A 15176-nucleotide genomic window follows, 5' to 3' on the forward strand; every position below is an offset into this window, starting at 1 on the left:
AAGCATGGTTCAAGTGATTGAGCACTAGCCTTGAATGAAAAAGCTCAAAGACAGTGCCCAGGCCATGAGTTCAAGCCCCAGGACTGCCTCTCCCCGCCCCCCCTCAAAAAAGAAATATATATATAGTGGCTGGCTGCTTCCTCCAGAAATTCAGATTCCGCAGCCCTGGGTAGGTCTGGAGCATCATAGCATTGTGAAAAGCCTCGAGTGTGCAGCCATGTGGACAAACGCTGTCCAGATAAAGTAAGCACAGCAATCAGAAGATAAAGGGCAGAAAAAAGGAGCCAGAGAGCTCAGAACCACAGGTGTGTTAGTACTGTGTTGGTGTTAGTGTTGGTGTTGGTGTTGGTGTTGGTGTTGGTGTTGGTAGTGGATGGTAATAAATCTTGCGAATCCCTGTCAAAGCCTACTGATGACACTGTAACCCAAGAAGAGATGACGGGGCGCCAGAGCTAGAGGCCAGGAGGGCCCTGGTCTCCTGTGGTTTGGCTGAAAGCTGATGGTCACAAGGAGTTACAGAAGGCATGCTTCATGCCAGAGGCAAGAGGGCTTCAGACACACCATCCCTTCCCCACCCCATCTTCCTGTACCCCATCTCCACATCTTCCTGTGCACACTCTAGGATTCCTGACTCCAGTCCCCAGACCTTTAGTCTTGCGCCTCTGCTAGAGTACAGCACATTTTTCAATCCATGGTTTCTAAGGTATGCCTGACTCCAGGAGAGATTTTGAATTCCTTAGGATGTAAATGTTCACATGTCTCCTACTGTAAAGAGACATGCAAACGAGTTAGTCATCGCAGCCATGCAGCCTGGCCTGTGAAAGTTGGATGTGAACAAGCCTTACCGGCTCAAGGACATAGAGCCAGATATTCAGTCTGGACCATTTTAAATACAGGCTTTTATCAAAAATCTAATGCCTTTCATGGCTTTCAGAAAGCTTGTTTGACTTTCACACTGAATTATTGATACTGTTTTTGTCTCACTTGTTTTTATTTCCTTTCGCTTCAACTAAAGATCTAAATTTAGAGCTCAAACGTCTTTACTGGTTATTACATTTGGTTAAATAAGAGTACTGATGTGAGAGTTGATGCCGATGCTATTTATGGATCTTTTATCGTATCCTTTTACATCATTCGATTTACAAAGCAGTAGCTCCTTAGCAGATCAATGCCAGGGCTTGAAATGATAAACGTCAAAGTTTCTATTATTAGTTCAGGTCTAGGCCTCTCAATATGATGCAATAATATCGTGGCCAACAAAGTGAAATTTGAATCTCTAAAATTAAAGAAAACAAAAGAAATGGTTTCATGCTGTCCTGAAAACAATCAGCTGACCATTCTTTTTTTCAGAAAATAGCATCTTAATCTGAAAAAAAAAACACCAAAAACCTAGGAAATCCAAATAGTATGTAAATTACGTTCCAGCTACATGCAGGAGTTGATTTGATGTGTAGGTTTGTGCCATGTCTAATAAATATGAGTGTGTGTGTGTTAATATATTGAAATCAGGCAGAATCTGAAATCCAAAAACACTTGGTTCTCAGCATGGAAGGTAAAGGATATTCAATCTGTATTTAATTATTTGTTTGTTTGTTTATGGTTGCTCTGGGCCTGGGTGCTGTCCCTGAGCTCTTCAGCTCAAGCCTAGCACTCTACCACTTGAGCCACAGTGCCACTTCCAGTTTTCTGGTCATCTGAAATTCAAGCTAAGAGTCTCACAGACTTTCTGGCCTGGGCTGGCCTTGAACCTTACTCCTCAGGTCCGATTCCTGAGTGGCTAGGATTATAGGTGTGAGCCACCAGTGCCTGGCTCAACCTGTATTTCTGAAATACAGAGAAATATATAGGGTAAAATGGTGAGCACCAGCTTTATTGAAGTGTGCGTGTGTGTGTGCGTGTGTGTGTGTGTGTGTGTGTTGTGTTGCGCTGCATTTGCTTTGAAATTTCTTGAAGCACTGCAGTCCTTCCTGGGCAGCACTCTGCTCTGTGGGGAACGAGGCTTGTGTTGGTTGCTTACATCGCATCCTTTTCCATCACATCATACATGCAGCGTCTGCTAAAAATTCATGGCAATCCTATCTACTCGGAAGGTGGCTATCAGGAGATTCAAGAGCAGCACATGCAAAAGGCTCACAAGGCTCCATCTCGAGCGATAGCCAAGTGCGATGGGGTGTGCCTAGGTTTGCCTGGGCACCAAGGTTTGAGAGACCCCATCTCAACATACAATGCTGGCACAGCAGAAAGCATAAATAGGAGGACTTGCATCCAGGCTGGCTTGAGCAGAGAGACTTTATTTCAAAAGATACCCATAGTAGCCAGGCACCTGTGGCTCAGGCCTGTAATCCTACCTACTCAGGAGGCTGAGATATGAGGATCTCGGTTCAAAGGCAGCTTGGGCAGGAAAGTCCGTGAGACTCTTCATCTCCATTTAACCACCAGAAAACCGGAAGTGGTGCTATGGTTCAAGTGATAGAGCATTAGCCTTGAGTTGAAGAACTCAGGGACAGTGCCCAGGCCCAAAGTTCAAGGCCCATGTCCAACAACAACAACAACAACAAAAATAACAAAGTTTAAGGCTGAGCTTGGCAGCCAAGCATGTGTGCTGGAATGCCTGAATCCCTGATACTATGGAGGCTGAGTCTTCTCATTCAATATGGTAGATGATGGCATCATTGTTTGCCTTTTGACATCAGCAGAAACATTTTATTTTATTTTATTTTATTTTATTTTTTGCCAGTCCTGGGGCTTGGACTCAGGGCCTGAGCACTGTCCCTGGCTTCTTCTTGCTCAAGGCTAGCACTCTGCCACTTGAGCCACAGCACCACTTCTGGCCATTTTCTGTATATGTGGTGCTGGGGAATCGAACCCAGGGCCTCATGTATACGAGGCAAACACTCTTGCCACTAGACCATATCCCCAGCCCAGCAGAAACATTTTACTGTTAAGTAAAATGTCTTCGGTGGGATTTAGAAAAACACATGTTCTTATCTTGCTTGACTTTTATTACAAATATTGTCTCTAATAAAATTAACATTTGATTTTCCTCCCCTTCATCATTCGGTGCATCAAAAGGATAGACATTCTGATTTGAATTGCACATAACAAAACTAAAATAAACCCTGCCTGGCCAGTATGTATTTATGCATTGTATTACACATTTATGTATTATGTATTTATGCATTGTGTTATGTTTTATGTATTTATGCATCCATGAGTTTGATTTGCTCATATCTTTTCAGAGAAATGTTTCATAAATGATTGTAAATGACAGTAACTTTTCTTTTATTGTCTTTTTCTCCCTTCTTTGGTATACAGTAAGATTTTAGTTGCCATTTCAAAAATTTTCCATCATGAAATATGTTGGGCGACAATTGTTTCATTTTTTGGTAGCCAAATCTCTCTCTAATCTCTATGCAAGTTTAGAAATTTGAGTCTCTGGTTTGGAATAAATCTTAAAGAAACTGGGATAGTCACAAGAAACCACTTTCTTCATTTGAACTAGCCCTCTATACTCCCAAAACCTTTTCTTGCTGCAAACCAAAGAAGAAATACCAACTTCTCTTGGACTATAGAAAAGTTATCTAAACTATGATTTTAATCCGTCTTTTAAATGGAAGAGTGATAAAGACTATTCATCCAGATTGAATTCTTATGTTTAAATTATTTCCGTGCAGATTAAAGCAATCAAACTTCTCTTCTTCCCACAGAAGATCTAAGTAAAAGCTTTGTTTCTTCGTTAGCTCTTTCTCTGTGTCAGTAACCTATGCAGGTCATTGCTACAGATGAAACTTGGAACTGGGTCTGGCGGTATAGAACTGAATGCTATTGTGGATGTAATCGTGGAAATGTGTCATATAATCAAGGAGTGAAGAAAAATGCTTTGAAGGATATCGCAGCTAATTTTGAGAGGCAAATCATTACAGAACAGGCTAAGACAAAAACAAAAACAAAACACCTTGGACCATGTGATTTGGAAAATTCATGATAAACAATACATAACATCCAAGGAAGGCAGGACACCATTCTTTTGTCCAGAACTTTCCCTCCTCAGTCAGTGTCTCCACCTTTGTCACAATGGTAGGAATCTTTTTCCCCTGGGCCCCTATCAGCTGTGAAGGCCAGTGCGAGTGTATCAGTAAGCCCAACGGGACACTTTCCATTCCCACGTGTCCTGCGTCTCTGGGGGTATCACAGGTCACAATGACCTGGTGGGTGGTGGGAAAAGAAAGTACTGCTTGGAATCCAGCAGACAGGAAGGAGAGAGAAAGGGGAGAGACCCTTTCTTGATCTTTGTTCAATGTAAAGCAGTAAAACCTTCAAGGTCGTTTATTCCGTTCCTGCCTTCAAGTTCACATTAGAGATCACACGCACACAAAATTGGTTTCTGATATTAAATCACTTCCTCACTCCCTCTTTTCTTCCTATTTCTCTCCTTTTCTCTGTTCCCTAAGTGAAGTTTATCTGTTTCTACTGCTTTTGTTTTCATCACTTCTGTTTTTTGGTTTTCAATGATTTCCACTATATTTATTATTATTATTATTATTATTTAGCAACGGCAGATTGGTTAAATCAATTATTGTATATCCACACAAGGAAATACTATGTAATCACTTATATTAATACTAATGCTCCTAAAATCTAATGTCCACCGACACTTGAGGAGAGCTATTTCCTCACCTGGCGTAGCTTTCTTATAAAGCACCATCTCTGTTGATCTTAGATTTGTTAGTGTGACTTGAACATGAGATTCTTCATTGTACTGGTTACCTAGGCAGAAATTTGATGAATGAATGTGTGTTTGCATTCAGGCAACTGGTGACAACCTTCCAAAAAGCTTCCATGTTAGGCAGGGCTGGTATCTCCTGGGAGAGTTACTGGTCAACTGTGTTCAAACCCTTGCTCCACCAGGCCCTCCAATAAATCTCCTCTAAGCTTCAGATATGATGACAATAGACCTTCATTTATCAAATATGATTCTTTGTGAATGTCTTGAGAAATGATTGAAGCTTGAAGTGATATCAAATGTCCTCAATCAAAGGACTGTCATCTAATACTTCCTGGCTATTGTTCTTTTGTTAGTGAACTTCTGCAGGACTTGGAAAACTGTGAAAATGATCCTGTGGCCATAGCAGAATGCTTTGTGTCCAAGGTAAGTGGGGCTCGTTTTTCTCTGCATCAACCAAGGCAGATAGAGACCACAGATTGTTTTCCATTAAAGTTAGAACAACTGACTTATTCCTGTTGGATGAAGCCAGACAGTACCTCTCTGATTTTTCTTTGTTTTGTGTTTGCATGTGAGAGGTTGGGTTTTTTTTTTCTTCTAGTAGCAAAGAGAAAAATATGCTATTATGGGAAGAGGGAGATGCTAACAGAATAGCGATTCTAGAACTTCTGTAATAGTTGAATAATGTCACTGTCTCCTAGGAAATATTTAAGCTTTAAGAGTAAGAATAATGTTAGAAATATGGAGAAATAGGAAATTCTACTGACCAAGTTACAGAAGTCCATTCAAATCTAAATATTTTGAATGTAACATATATGGTACCATGTTTACATCTTTGGAGGGATAAAGAGAAGCAGAATTCATCTCATATATCTTAAAAAATGCACCCAGTTTGCCTTTAGTTTTCATTTCTGTTTTTGTTTCCATGCCAGTACTGAGTCTTGGACTCAGGACCTTGTGCTCTTCTTTGGCTTTTTTGCTCAAGGCTGGTGCTGTACCACTTGAGCCACAGCCTCACTTCTGCCGTTTACCAGTTAGTTGGAAATAAAGAGTCTCTTAGATTTGTCTGCCCAGAGTGGCAGATCTAAGCTTCCTGAGTAGCTACACAAGCCAGTGGCACCCGGCTCCTCCATTTTTCTTAAGCTACATGCATGACCTAGAAAAATATAGGGAATTGAGTTGCCTTCGCAAACTTAAATGGCGGTGTGTTCTTGCTGTGAACTTGGGAGAAGAGAATGTTCCTCGACTGCAGTACTTTCTCAACCCTGACCTTGTTTCTCTTGGAAATTCAGCAGTTTCGGTTTAGAAAATGGCCAGCCGAAGCTGTATTGCAACCACACTTCATTGTACTTTCTACATTTATATAAAGGTTGGAAATGGACACAAGTGTAAGAGCAAAGGTCATGATGCTTTGGGACCCACTATGAATGAGCACCTCATTTACAGCCTCAAGTCCAGAAGGAAGGAAGGAAGGGAGGAAGGGAGGGAGAAAGGAAGGAAGAAAGGAAGGAAGGAAGGAAGGAAGGAAGGAAGGAAGGAAGGAAGGAAGGAAGGAAGGGTCCACAGCTGACCTGCCCCTCTCTCGGTCCACACGCTCATTGCTAGGGGCTCCAGGTCCATCCAGTGGCTTTGAACACAAACATCACCCTTCCTGACTTTGCCTATGCCCATGTATGCATACATGGAAAAAATTTGTGCACACATGCTTACACCTACCCATTCTTTTCCCAGGTTGCCAGTTGGATTTGTCTACAGGGTAGACAATCTAACAAAGGTAGATTGTCCTACAGGGTAGGCATGTGAGAAAGAGAAAGCAAATGGGGAAGGGAGAAACTATAAAAATAAATAAATAAATAGGCTAAGTGTATCACAGAAGGCATGGTAAAATAACCGCAGCCCATAAACCAGGCCAGAGCTTTCAGAAACATTTGCCTTTTGCTGGTAACTGTAATCACAAGCTGATTAAAGATGTTCCAGCCTCCACTTTACTCGGGTTTAATTATTCCCATAAAAGTTTGTTTGTGTGCCTCCCTGCCAACTCCCAAATCTTGTACATTTTTTTTTCATTGTAATGTTGCCAAATTTAATTAGAAGCGACTTGAGTGCTCCCCGCTTCACATGGGAGCAGGGAGTGGAGGGGGCGAGCCCGGGTTCTACCTACGGGGCCCACTCGTCACTCAGCACCCTGAAATTTAGAAGAAGTTGTGTTTTTCTGAACCATCACCAGCTGCTCTGCTCCGTTCGGGGAGCAATGGAAAATTGCTTTAATTGAGAGGTCATTAGTGAAAGAAGTAAAGCTGGCTGTTGACTTCTGCTTTTATCTGAATCAGTGGAGCTGACACAGAGAGTCATCTTTGACCTGGCTGGCTTTTTTTTTTTCCCCCTCTTCTGTGTGTATTTGTGTGTGCTGGGTAGGGAGGTGGTACTAGGTATCGAACCCAGGGCCTTGAGCATGCTAGGTGAGCACCGTATCACTGCGCTATACCATCGCACGTGACCTAGCTTGCTTTTGTGGTTATTTATATGTATGGCTGAGGAAACCCTCACAGAGGAAAGTAGAATACTATTGTTTCTTACTACTCCCAGGACGGTAAGGAACAGACAGTTCTGACAGACGTAAGAGTTCTCCACAAGGCAGGAACAAGCTGCTCCCACAGACGCAGGTCTGCTCCCAGGCTTCTGGAAGCACCTGGAAGCACCTGGAAGGAATGTGTCCTCTCTTCACCTCCGCCCTGGTGCCCAGCCCTCCTGGCGACTGTCAGCAGCTGAACCTGCGCACTGTGGGGGAGGGAGACGCTAAAGCTTCCGACCCCAACTCCTCCCCGTCCCTTCCTGTCCCTCACTGCTCAGCCCCTTGTTTGTGTGTACCTCTCTGCTTTCAGAGCCCAGGCGAATGGGCACGTGTGTGCATGCGTGTTCACACAGGAGCACACGCGTGCGCACGTTACCCACGGGCACACATCCCGCCCACACATTGGGGCGGGTGCTCACCGGTTATGGGTACTCCTGTCAAGTCCATGTCACCGTCTCCATACTCTCCTTATGGACTCAGTGTCCAGGGAGACACTTTCCCAGGAGTCACTGCGTGTGAGGGAGAGGGAGAGGGAGAGGGGGGTGCTTCCTTCCCTGCCCTTGCCTCTCCCGGGAGTTCCGTGGGTGCTCAGTCGGCCCCGAGGAACGTCTGGTTTGGATCTTTCATAGTGAAGTGTCTCCAAAGGCGTGGTGGCGCGCACCTGTAACCCCAGCCGCTCCGGAGGCGGGGGGGGGGGGGGGACGGGCGGGCACTGGCATCCAGATGTTGTGGGTTGCGGCACACTGTGCAGGTCAGGTGTCCACACTAAGTTTGCCATCAGTATGGTGACCTCCTGGGGGGGGGGCGGGGTTGTCCACCCGGTTCCCTAGGGAGGAGTGAACCAGCCTAGGTCAGAAACAGAGCAGGTGCTCCTGGGAGGAGCAGTGCCTCTAATTACAGTCTGAAGGACTCAGATAGCTAGAAGGCAATATCGAGTTTTCTTCTAATCCATACAATATGTTCCCCTATGTGTGTGAAAGGGCTAAGGGGTAGCAAATATAATAGCGAATGGCATTTATGCGTTCATCAACTGAGAAGCTGTTGGTTTCTGTTGTACAGCCCGTATCTGTAAGGTTCACAGAGCTTAACATGTCTAAACTCGAATCTGCATTGGATTTTCCCCTCAAGCCAGACAGCTGATTAAAATCCAGATCTCCCAGATAGGAACTGAGCCATGATGTCACCAAATCTGATGGTGCAGCTGTCTGGTGGCCTCGATAGGAGTACATGTGTGTGGGTGAACCCTGTGACACAACCAAAACATACTGTGGTACAGGCCAGTGTTTTGGCCTTTTCCATGACTGCTGAGGTCCCACGGTGTAAGGAAGGGCAGCCCGAGGGGCTGGAGTAGAGCTGTGGCAGAGCTCTTGCCTAGCACACTCCCAAGGCCCTGGGCTCCTTCCCGACCCCTGCAGAGAAGAAGGAGGCAGGGCCACCGGAAGGCAGCGCTACACTGCTCATCCCCAGGGACAGGAAAGGGAAGCAGGGGGCTGAGCCAGTGCGAGCCAGGCGGGGAGGAAGGCTCCAACCTCATGCCCCCTCCCTACAGGACCTCAACCCGGACGCTTTGCCTTTCTCCTCCCTGGAGCCCAGGCTGGTTTCTAGAGTCAACAGATAGAAAGGCAGTGCCGGGCGGTGGCACTCCGCTGGTTGCTGGGATAGCATTTGTGTGGTGATCCTTTGCTTTTTCAGAAGCAAGGAAGCCCTCTGTTTGTCTCTTCCACTGTATATGAAGTTGAGAATTCATGGCGATGTGTTTGAAGTCCTGTGCTTGTGGAGCTCTGGGAATGGCTTAAAATGGTGAGGGCCACAGGAACCAGATGCTCTCGCTAGTGAGGTGAAGTGGCCCAGAGAGACAGGGTGCCTGTGGCTCATACCTGTAATCCTTGAGACTCAGGAGGTGAGCTCTGAAGATCACAGTTCAAAGCCAGCCAGGGCAGGAAAGTCTGTGAGACACTTACCTCTAATTAACTACCCAAAAGCTGGAAGTAGTGATGTAGCTTAAGTGCTAGAGTACCAGCCTCAGGGATAAAACTAAGAAAGTGTGAGACCCTGAGTTGAAGCCCCAAGACGGCACAAAAATAAATAAAAATAAAATAAAAACCAAGAGGGAAAAGGAAAAAAAAAAAGACTTACAAAAACTGTAAGGGGGCTGGGAATATGGCCGAGTGGCAAGAGTGTTTGCCTCATATACATGAAGCCCAGGGTTTGATTCCCCAGCACCACATATACAGAAAACAGCCAGAAGTGGTGCTGTGGCTCAAGTGGCAGAGTGCTAGCCTTGAGCAGAAAGAAGCCAGGGACAGTGCTCAGGCCCTGAGTCCAAGGCCCAGGACTGGCCAAAAGAAAAAAAATCCACTGTGATCCAGGTGCTTGTGTCTCATGCCTGTACTCCTAGCTACTCAGGAGGCTGAGATCTGAGGATCACGGTTTGAAGCCAGCCCAGACAGAAAAATCCCCATAAGACTTTAATCTCCAATTCACCACTCAAAAATCAGAAGTGGTGCTGAGGCTTAAAGTGGTAGAGCACTAGCCTTGAGCAAAAGAACTCAGGGACTGAGTTCAAGACCCATAATCAACAGCAAAACATTGTAAGCCAGAAGAACACCATGTGCTCCCTGCCCTGTAGGGACTGTCACTCAATGTGGAGACAGACAGATGAACAGAAACATTGCTGTCCTTTGGTCAGAGAGGTCAGCATTGAGTGTGAGGGATGTCTAGAATGGAAACCATTGGCGCAGCCAGGCACTCAAACAAGGTTAGGCCCGCGACTGGAATCCCAGACTGGAATCTGCCTAAAAATCAGCCACAGGGCACAGGCCAGGAAGGTGGGGCCCCATCAGGCAGAGGAGCTGTGCAGATCCAGCCTTGAGACTCAGCCCCTGCACATGCTCAGTGCCTTTACCGTGGGGCGTCGAAGATGCTGCTTCGATTTCCTCCCATCCAGCAGAGCACCCTGGGCCAGAAATAATGTTCATCTTCCCGTTCATCTTCAGATTCCCTGGACCAGCGCAGATATTCTGTAAAGGTTTTCTTAGCCCCAGATGAGTTCAGGGGCACGCGTGTGAGGTGGGGACCCGGAAGACGGCCCCAGAGGTTCAGGAGACAGGCCAGTGGGATTGGAGAAATCGATTTTAAAGGCCTGAGTGCCTCCTTTTGTTGTTTTCGAATACACATTGCTTTGTGGGGCCTTTTCTCTGTCTATAAAAGTCTCTTTTGTTTCCTTGCAGAGTGAAGAGTTCCACATTTATACCCAGTATTGCACCAACTACCCAAGGTACGGGCGACGGGTGAGGGGACTCGAGATCATTTCTGATCCGTGGGATTTTAAGTCAGGAGATTCGATGTCCATGTTCTCAGGAGTCCTGAAAAAGATAGGCAATGCAACACGTGCTAAGAACAGATTATAGGGGGCCCAGGGTAGTGGGACACACCGGAGAGAAAAGTTTACAGGCTAAGCTCGGAACCTCTGCCAGAAGGACGTTTGAGAGGAGGAGGTCAGGAATGGCCCCAAGAGCCAGTTTGTAGTAAAGGTCCTTGAAGCGGCCAGATGACCAATGCTCTCCGTTGGAGGATTTTAGTCTCGTCCTCTCAGCTAAAGGTCAGGGGGTTATGCTTGTGGTGATTTGTGTGGCCGGCCCTGCTTTCCCCAGATTTCTCTTAAAAGAAAGAAAGAGAGAAGCGGGGTGCTAGTGGATCAAGCCTATAATCCCATCGACTCAAGATGCTGAGATCCGAAGATTAGCGTTCAAATCCAGCCAGGGCAGGAAAATCTGAGACTCTTAATCTCCAGTTAACCACCAAAAAGCTGGAAGTAGCGTGGTGACTTAGGTGTTAGAGTGCTAGCCTTGCGCAAAAAAGGTCAGGGCCAGCACCCAGGCCTTGAGTTCAAGCCCTCGGACAGGAAGGGAGGGGGCTGGAACCTGCACGCCTATCTGTGTCCTGTCCTACACTCTTGTTGGTAGACATGCCTAGAGTTTGCAGTTTCACTTGAGTCATTTGCTCTCCTGCAGCATTTCTTCATTTCAGTGCCGATGCTAACTGCAAATTGTGGGATGTCCCAACTAAATCGCGTAACTACTCAACCAAACCCAGCATGCCCCACCCCGTAATTCAGAGAAATCGGTCAGCCCCCCTAGCTGACACCACACCCTTCTTCCTGAGGGAATGGAAACCTACTTCATCTCAGAAGACTCAACAAGTTCTGGACCTGATTATCAGATTCAGCGCTCGTGGAGGGGCTGTCTGGAGAGATGATGACTGGGAACGCTTTGTTGTAAACACATCACTTGAAGGAATAACTCCTTTACATAAACTCACCCAATTGCCAAATTCCAATTTTATGCTAGGTGTGGTGATGCAAACCTGTAATTCCAGCCACCCAGGAGGTGAAATTGGCCAGACTGAGGTACAAGGCCAGCCAGGGCAAAAAAGTTTATGAGAGCCCATCTTACCCAACATGTTGACCATGGTGGTTCACATTTACAATCCCACATTGGAAGCATGTGTAGTAGGCTTACAATGCAAGACTTGCTGTAGGTACAAACTTGAGAACTGATTTGGAAAATAGAATCAGAGACTGGAAGCATGGCTCAAAGTAGTAGAGCCCCACATAGCAAGCAGGCCCTGAGTCAAACGCCAGTGCTAGCAAAAGTGGAAGGAAAGGAAAGGAGAAAAGAAAGGTGAAGGGAGGGGAGGAGAGGAGAGGAGAGGAGAGGAGAGAGGAGAGGACAATGTAGCTTACTAAAAGGTATTTATCGGACACTTAGTTCATGCCCATAATCTTAACTACTCAGGAGGCTGAGATCTGGAGGATCTTGGTTTACAGCCAGCCTGGACAGGAAAGTTCACTAAATTCCATCTCCAAAATTAACCAGCAAAGGAGCAGGGCCAAAGTTGTGGCACTGATGGCTGAATGCCAGCTAAGCAAACAAGCCAAACAAGTGATATGCCCTGAATTCAAACCCTGGTACTGACAGAGAGAGAGAGAGAGAGAGAGAGAGAGAGAGAGAGAGAGAGAGAGAGAGAGAGAGAGAGAGAGAGAGAGAGAGAGAGAGAGAGATTTTGAAAGGATCAAATACACAAGTGTCAATGAATATATAACAAACTCAGCACCCTGTGACTGCAAGCAACTAGATCCACGCGAGGGAAAGGCTGGTGATCTCCGTTAAGGGTACTTTGCCAGAGGAATGGTTATTTCTGTTCCACCTCGAGTCTGCCCATGAAGACATCAGAGATGCTCGCAAGGTGTTCTTCGCGAGGAAGACATCAGGGATCACACGTTCCTAGAGGGCATAAGATCTTCTAGAATATGAAATAGGGCCCCTGTCTCTGGCCCCTTTGCTCTGAGAGTGACAGGTGTCACAGCCTGTCTGACAGTTGTCCTCCCCACATAGGATCTAGCTGGTGATACCATCTGTGGCAGGCACACCTTGTGGGAGTCTCTTCCTTCATGCCAGCCATGCCCAGCGATTTCCTGGTGAAGAGGCGGGAGCCCCTCCCCCCTCCCCCCCGCAGGGAGGGGCTCAAATGGGGTCAGGTCATTGCCCTCGGGTGCTTTCTGGGAACTTGGAGCTCTGCTGGCTCCCAATTTGTGGAAGGTTCTAGTTCTTGATTAAGAGCTGAAGCTGGCCAAGGAGCTACTGGGCAGTGGAGTTAGACTCTAAATAGCTTTTTTTTTTTTTTTTTAAAGTTCCCAAGTCACATGATAAGAGTTTCAAACTCTGGACTCAAGGGAGAAATAAGTCAGTCTGTACAGGTCTTTCTCAACGCAGATGGTTCCCAAAGGGACTCTAGGAGGACTTCTGTTCAACTTCTTTCTAAACAACTCTGTTTTATTGCTTGGCTTTATTTTTCTTAATCTTGAAATTTTATTAATGATGTGGAGATGAAATAACTTTCCCCTGCCTCCTTCTAAGTTGTGAGATCTTAAAATTTTATATAAGGGTGTCCACTCTTTCAATGTCAAGCCATCTGAAGGCACATGGATAACCAGCAAAAAGTCGGGCTGGAGGCATGGCTTGGGTGGTAGAGCACAAACTGAGCAGGCCAAACAAGCAAGCATGAGGCCCCAAGTTCAAACCCTGATACTAGAAGAAAAGAAAGAGACTGGGAGAACCAAATGCTGGTGGCTCGTGCCTGTAATCCTAACTACTCAGAAAGCTGAGATCTGAGGATTGGGGTTCAAGGCTAGCCCGAGTAACAAATCCAAGAGACTTTTACCTCCAACTCCACAGCAAAAAGCTGGAAATGGAGCTGTGGCTCAAGTAGTAGAGCACCAGCCTGGAGCTAAAAAAAACCCAAAAACCAAAAACCTAAGATACAGTACCCAGGCCCTGAGTTTAAACCCCTGTATTGACATATGCACAGACACCTCTGTGTGTGTGTGTGCGTGTGTGTTTGTGTACACACACGCACACACACACAATCTCAAATACCCAAGTGAAAGGTGGCATTGAGGTACACACCATTTGGTCCTCTCTGCAGGTCAGTGGCTGTGCTAACTGAATGCATGAGGGACAAGGTTCTGGCCAAATTCTTTCGTGAGCGCCAAGAAGCCCTGAAGCACCTGCTGCCCCTCGGGTCCTACCTCCTGAAGCCAGTGCAGCGGATCCTCAAGTACCATCTCCTCCTGCACGTGAGTTTGCCTGTCCTCAAGCCGCCCAGTGGGTGAGGCGTACGTGCGTGCGTGCGTGCGTGCGTGCGTGCGTGCATCTGTCTGTCATGTGTGTAGTTTGGGAGAAACCGCAAGGGAAAGCTGTGCGCACCTGGAAACAATTTCTGTCGTCACTCCTGACTAGTGCTGGTCTACTTTGAGGAATTCCAGAGACGCTCAGACGCTCAGCTCGCCGCAGAGCCACAGCGGCTAAGTGGAACGATTACTTTTCATTCCCATGGTGACTGCAAGTGAAAAGCAGCTTTTTTTTTTTTCATGGCTTGGTGTATGTCCATGAGCCTGGGCTCGGTAGGCATTTGGGGATGCTCTGTCGTGGGTTGGGTCTTGCACGGGCTCAGAAGAGTTCGGACAGGGAGAGCGCAGATGAGCAGCGGAAGAGACCATCTCGGAGCTGGGCTCGGCATTACCTCCGAATCTCTTCTCTTTCTAGTATTTTTCCATGACTTGTGCAAAGTCCAAGGAGGCTTAAGAAACAAAAAAAATAGACATTGCTCCCCAATTCCCTTGGCCTGTAAGGAAGCTGATAAAGTTGGGATCTGGTGGCTCACGCGTGTAATTCTAGTTACACTGGAGGTTGAGATCTAAGGATCACAATTTGAACCTGCCTGGGCAGAAAACGCCATTGAACTCCTATCCCCAGTCAACCTTTCTTCCTCCTTTCCTTTCCTTTCCCTCCCCTTCCCCTTCCCCACCCCTCCCCTCCCCTCCCTTCCTCCCTCCCTCCCTTCCTTCCATCCTTGTACTGGGGCTTCAACTCGGGGCCTCATGTTCTCACTTCATGCTTTCACTTGGCTTTTTAGCTCAAAGCTGGAGCTCTACCACTTGAGTCACAGCTCCACTTTCAGCTTTTTGCTGGTTCATTGGAGAGTCTCACAGACTTCCCTGCCCAGCCCAGCTTGGAGTCTTGATCCTCAGATCTCAGCCTCTTGAGTAGCTAGGATTGTGGGCATGAGCCACCGGTGTCCAGCACAAACATTTTATTAAAGTGCTGATCCTAAATGCGCCACGTGTTCATTGGCTGTATGAGAACATAGGAAACCATCCATTTTTATCTTTTTTAAGGAAATAGAAACTCACCTGGACAAGGACACGGAGGGCTACGAGGTGGTGCTGGAGGCGATCGACACGATGCAGCGCGTGGCCTGGCACATCAATGACATGAAGCGGAAGCACGAGCACGCCGTCCGGCTGCAGGTGAGCCGGGC

The 15176-nt window shown here is 46.6% G+C and overlaps 1 protein-coding gene across 2 annotated transcripts in view; it reads left to right on the plus strand.

Annotated features, from left to right (window-relative positions):
* Positions 1 to 15176, plus strand: part of Plekhg1 (pleckstrin homology and RhoGEF domain containing G1) — a 174805-nt gene that overhangs the window by 132647 nt on the left and 26982 nt on the right. For both annotated transcript variants that reach the window (XM_048354285.1, XM_048354284.1), the window contains 4 exons: positions 5080 to 5149; positions 10526 to 10572; positions 13782 to 13932; positions 15034 to 15165. In XM_048354285.1, the coding sequence (XP_048210242.1) occupies positions 5080 to 5149; positions 10526 to 10572; positions 13782 to 13932; positions 15034 to 15165 (400 nt within the window). The remainder of the gene's footprint in view (positions 1 to 5079; positions 5150 to 10525; positions 10573 to 13781; positions 13933 to 15033; positions 15166 to 15176) is intronic.

This window comes from Perognathus longimembris, chromosome 9 (assembly GCF_023159225.1).
Source record: "Perognathus longimembris pacificus isolate PPM17 chromosome 9, ASM2315922v1, whole genome shotgun sequence".
Taxonomy (NCBI): Eukaryota; Metazoa; Chordata; class Mammalia; order Rodentia; family Heteromyidae; genus Perognathus; species Perognathus longimembris.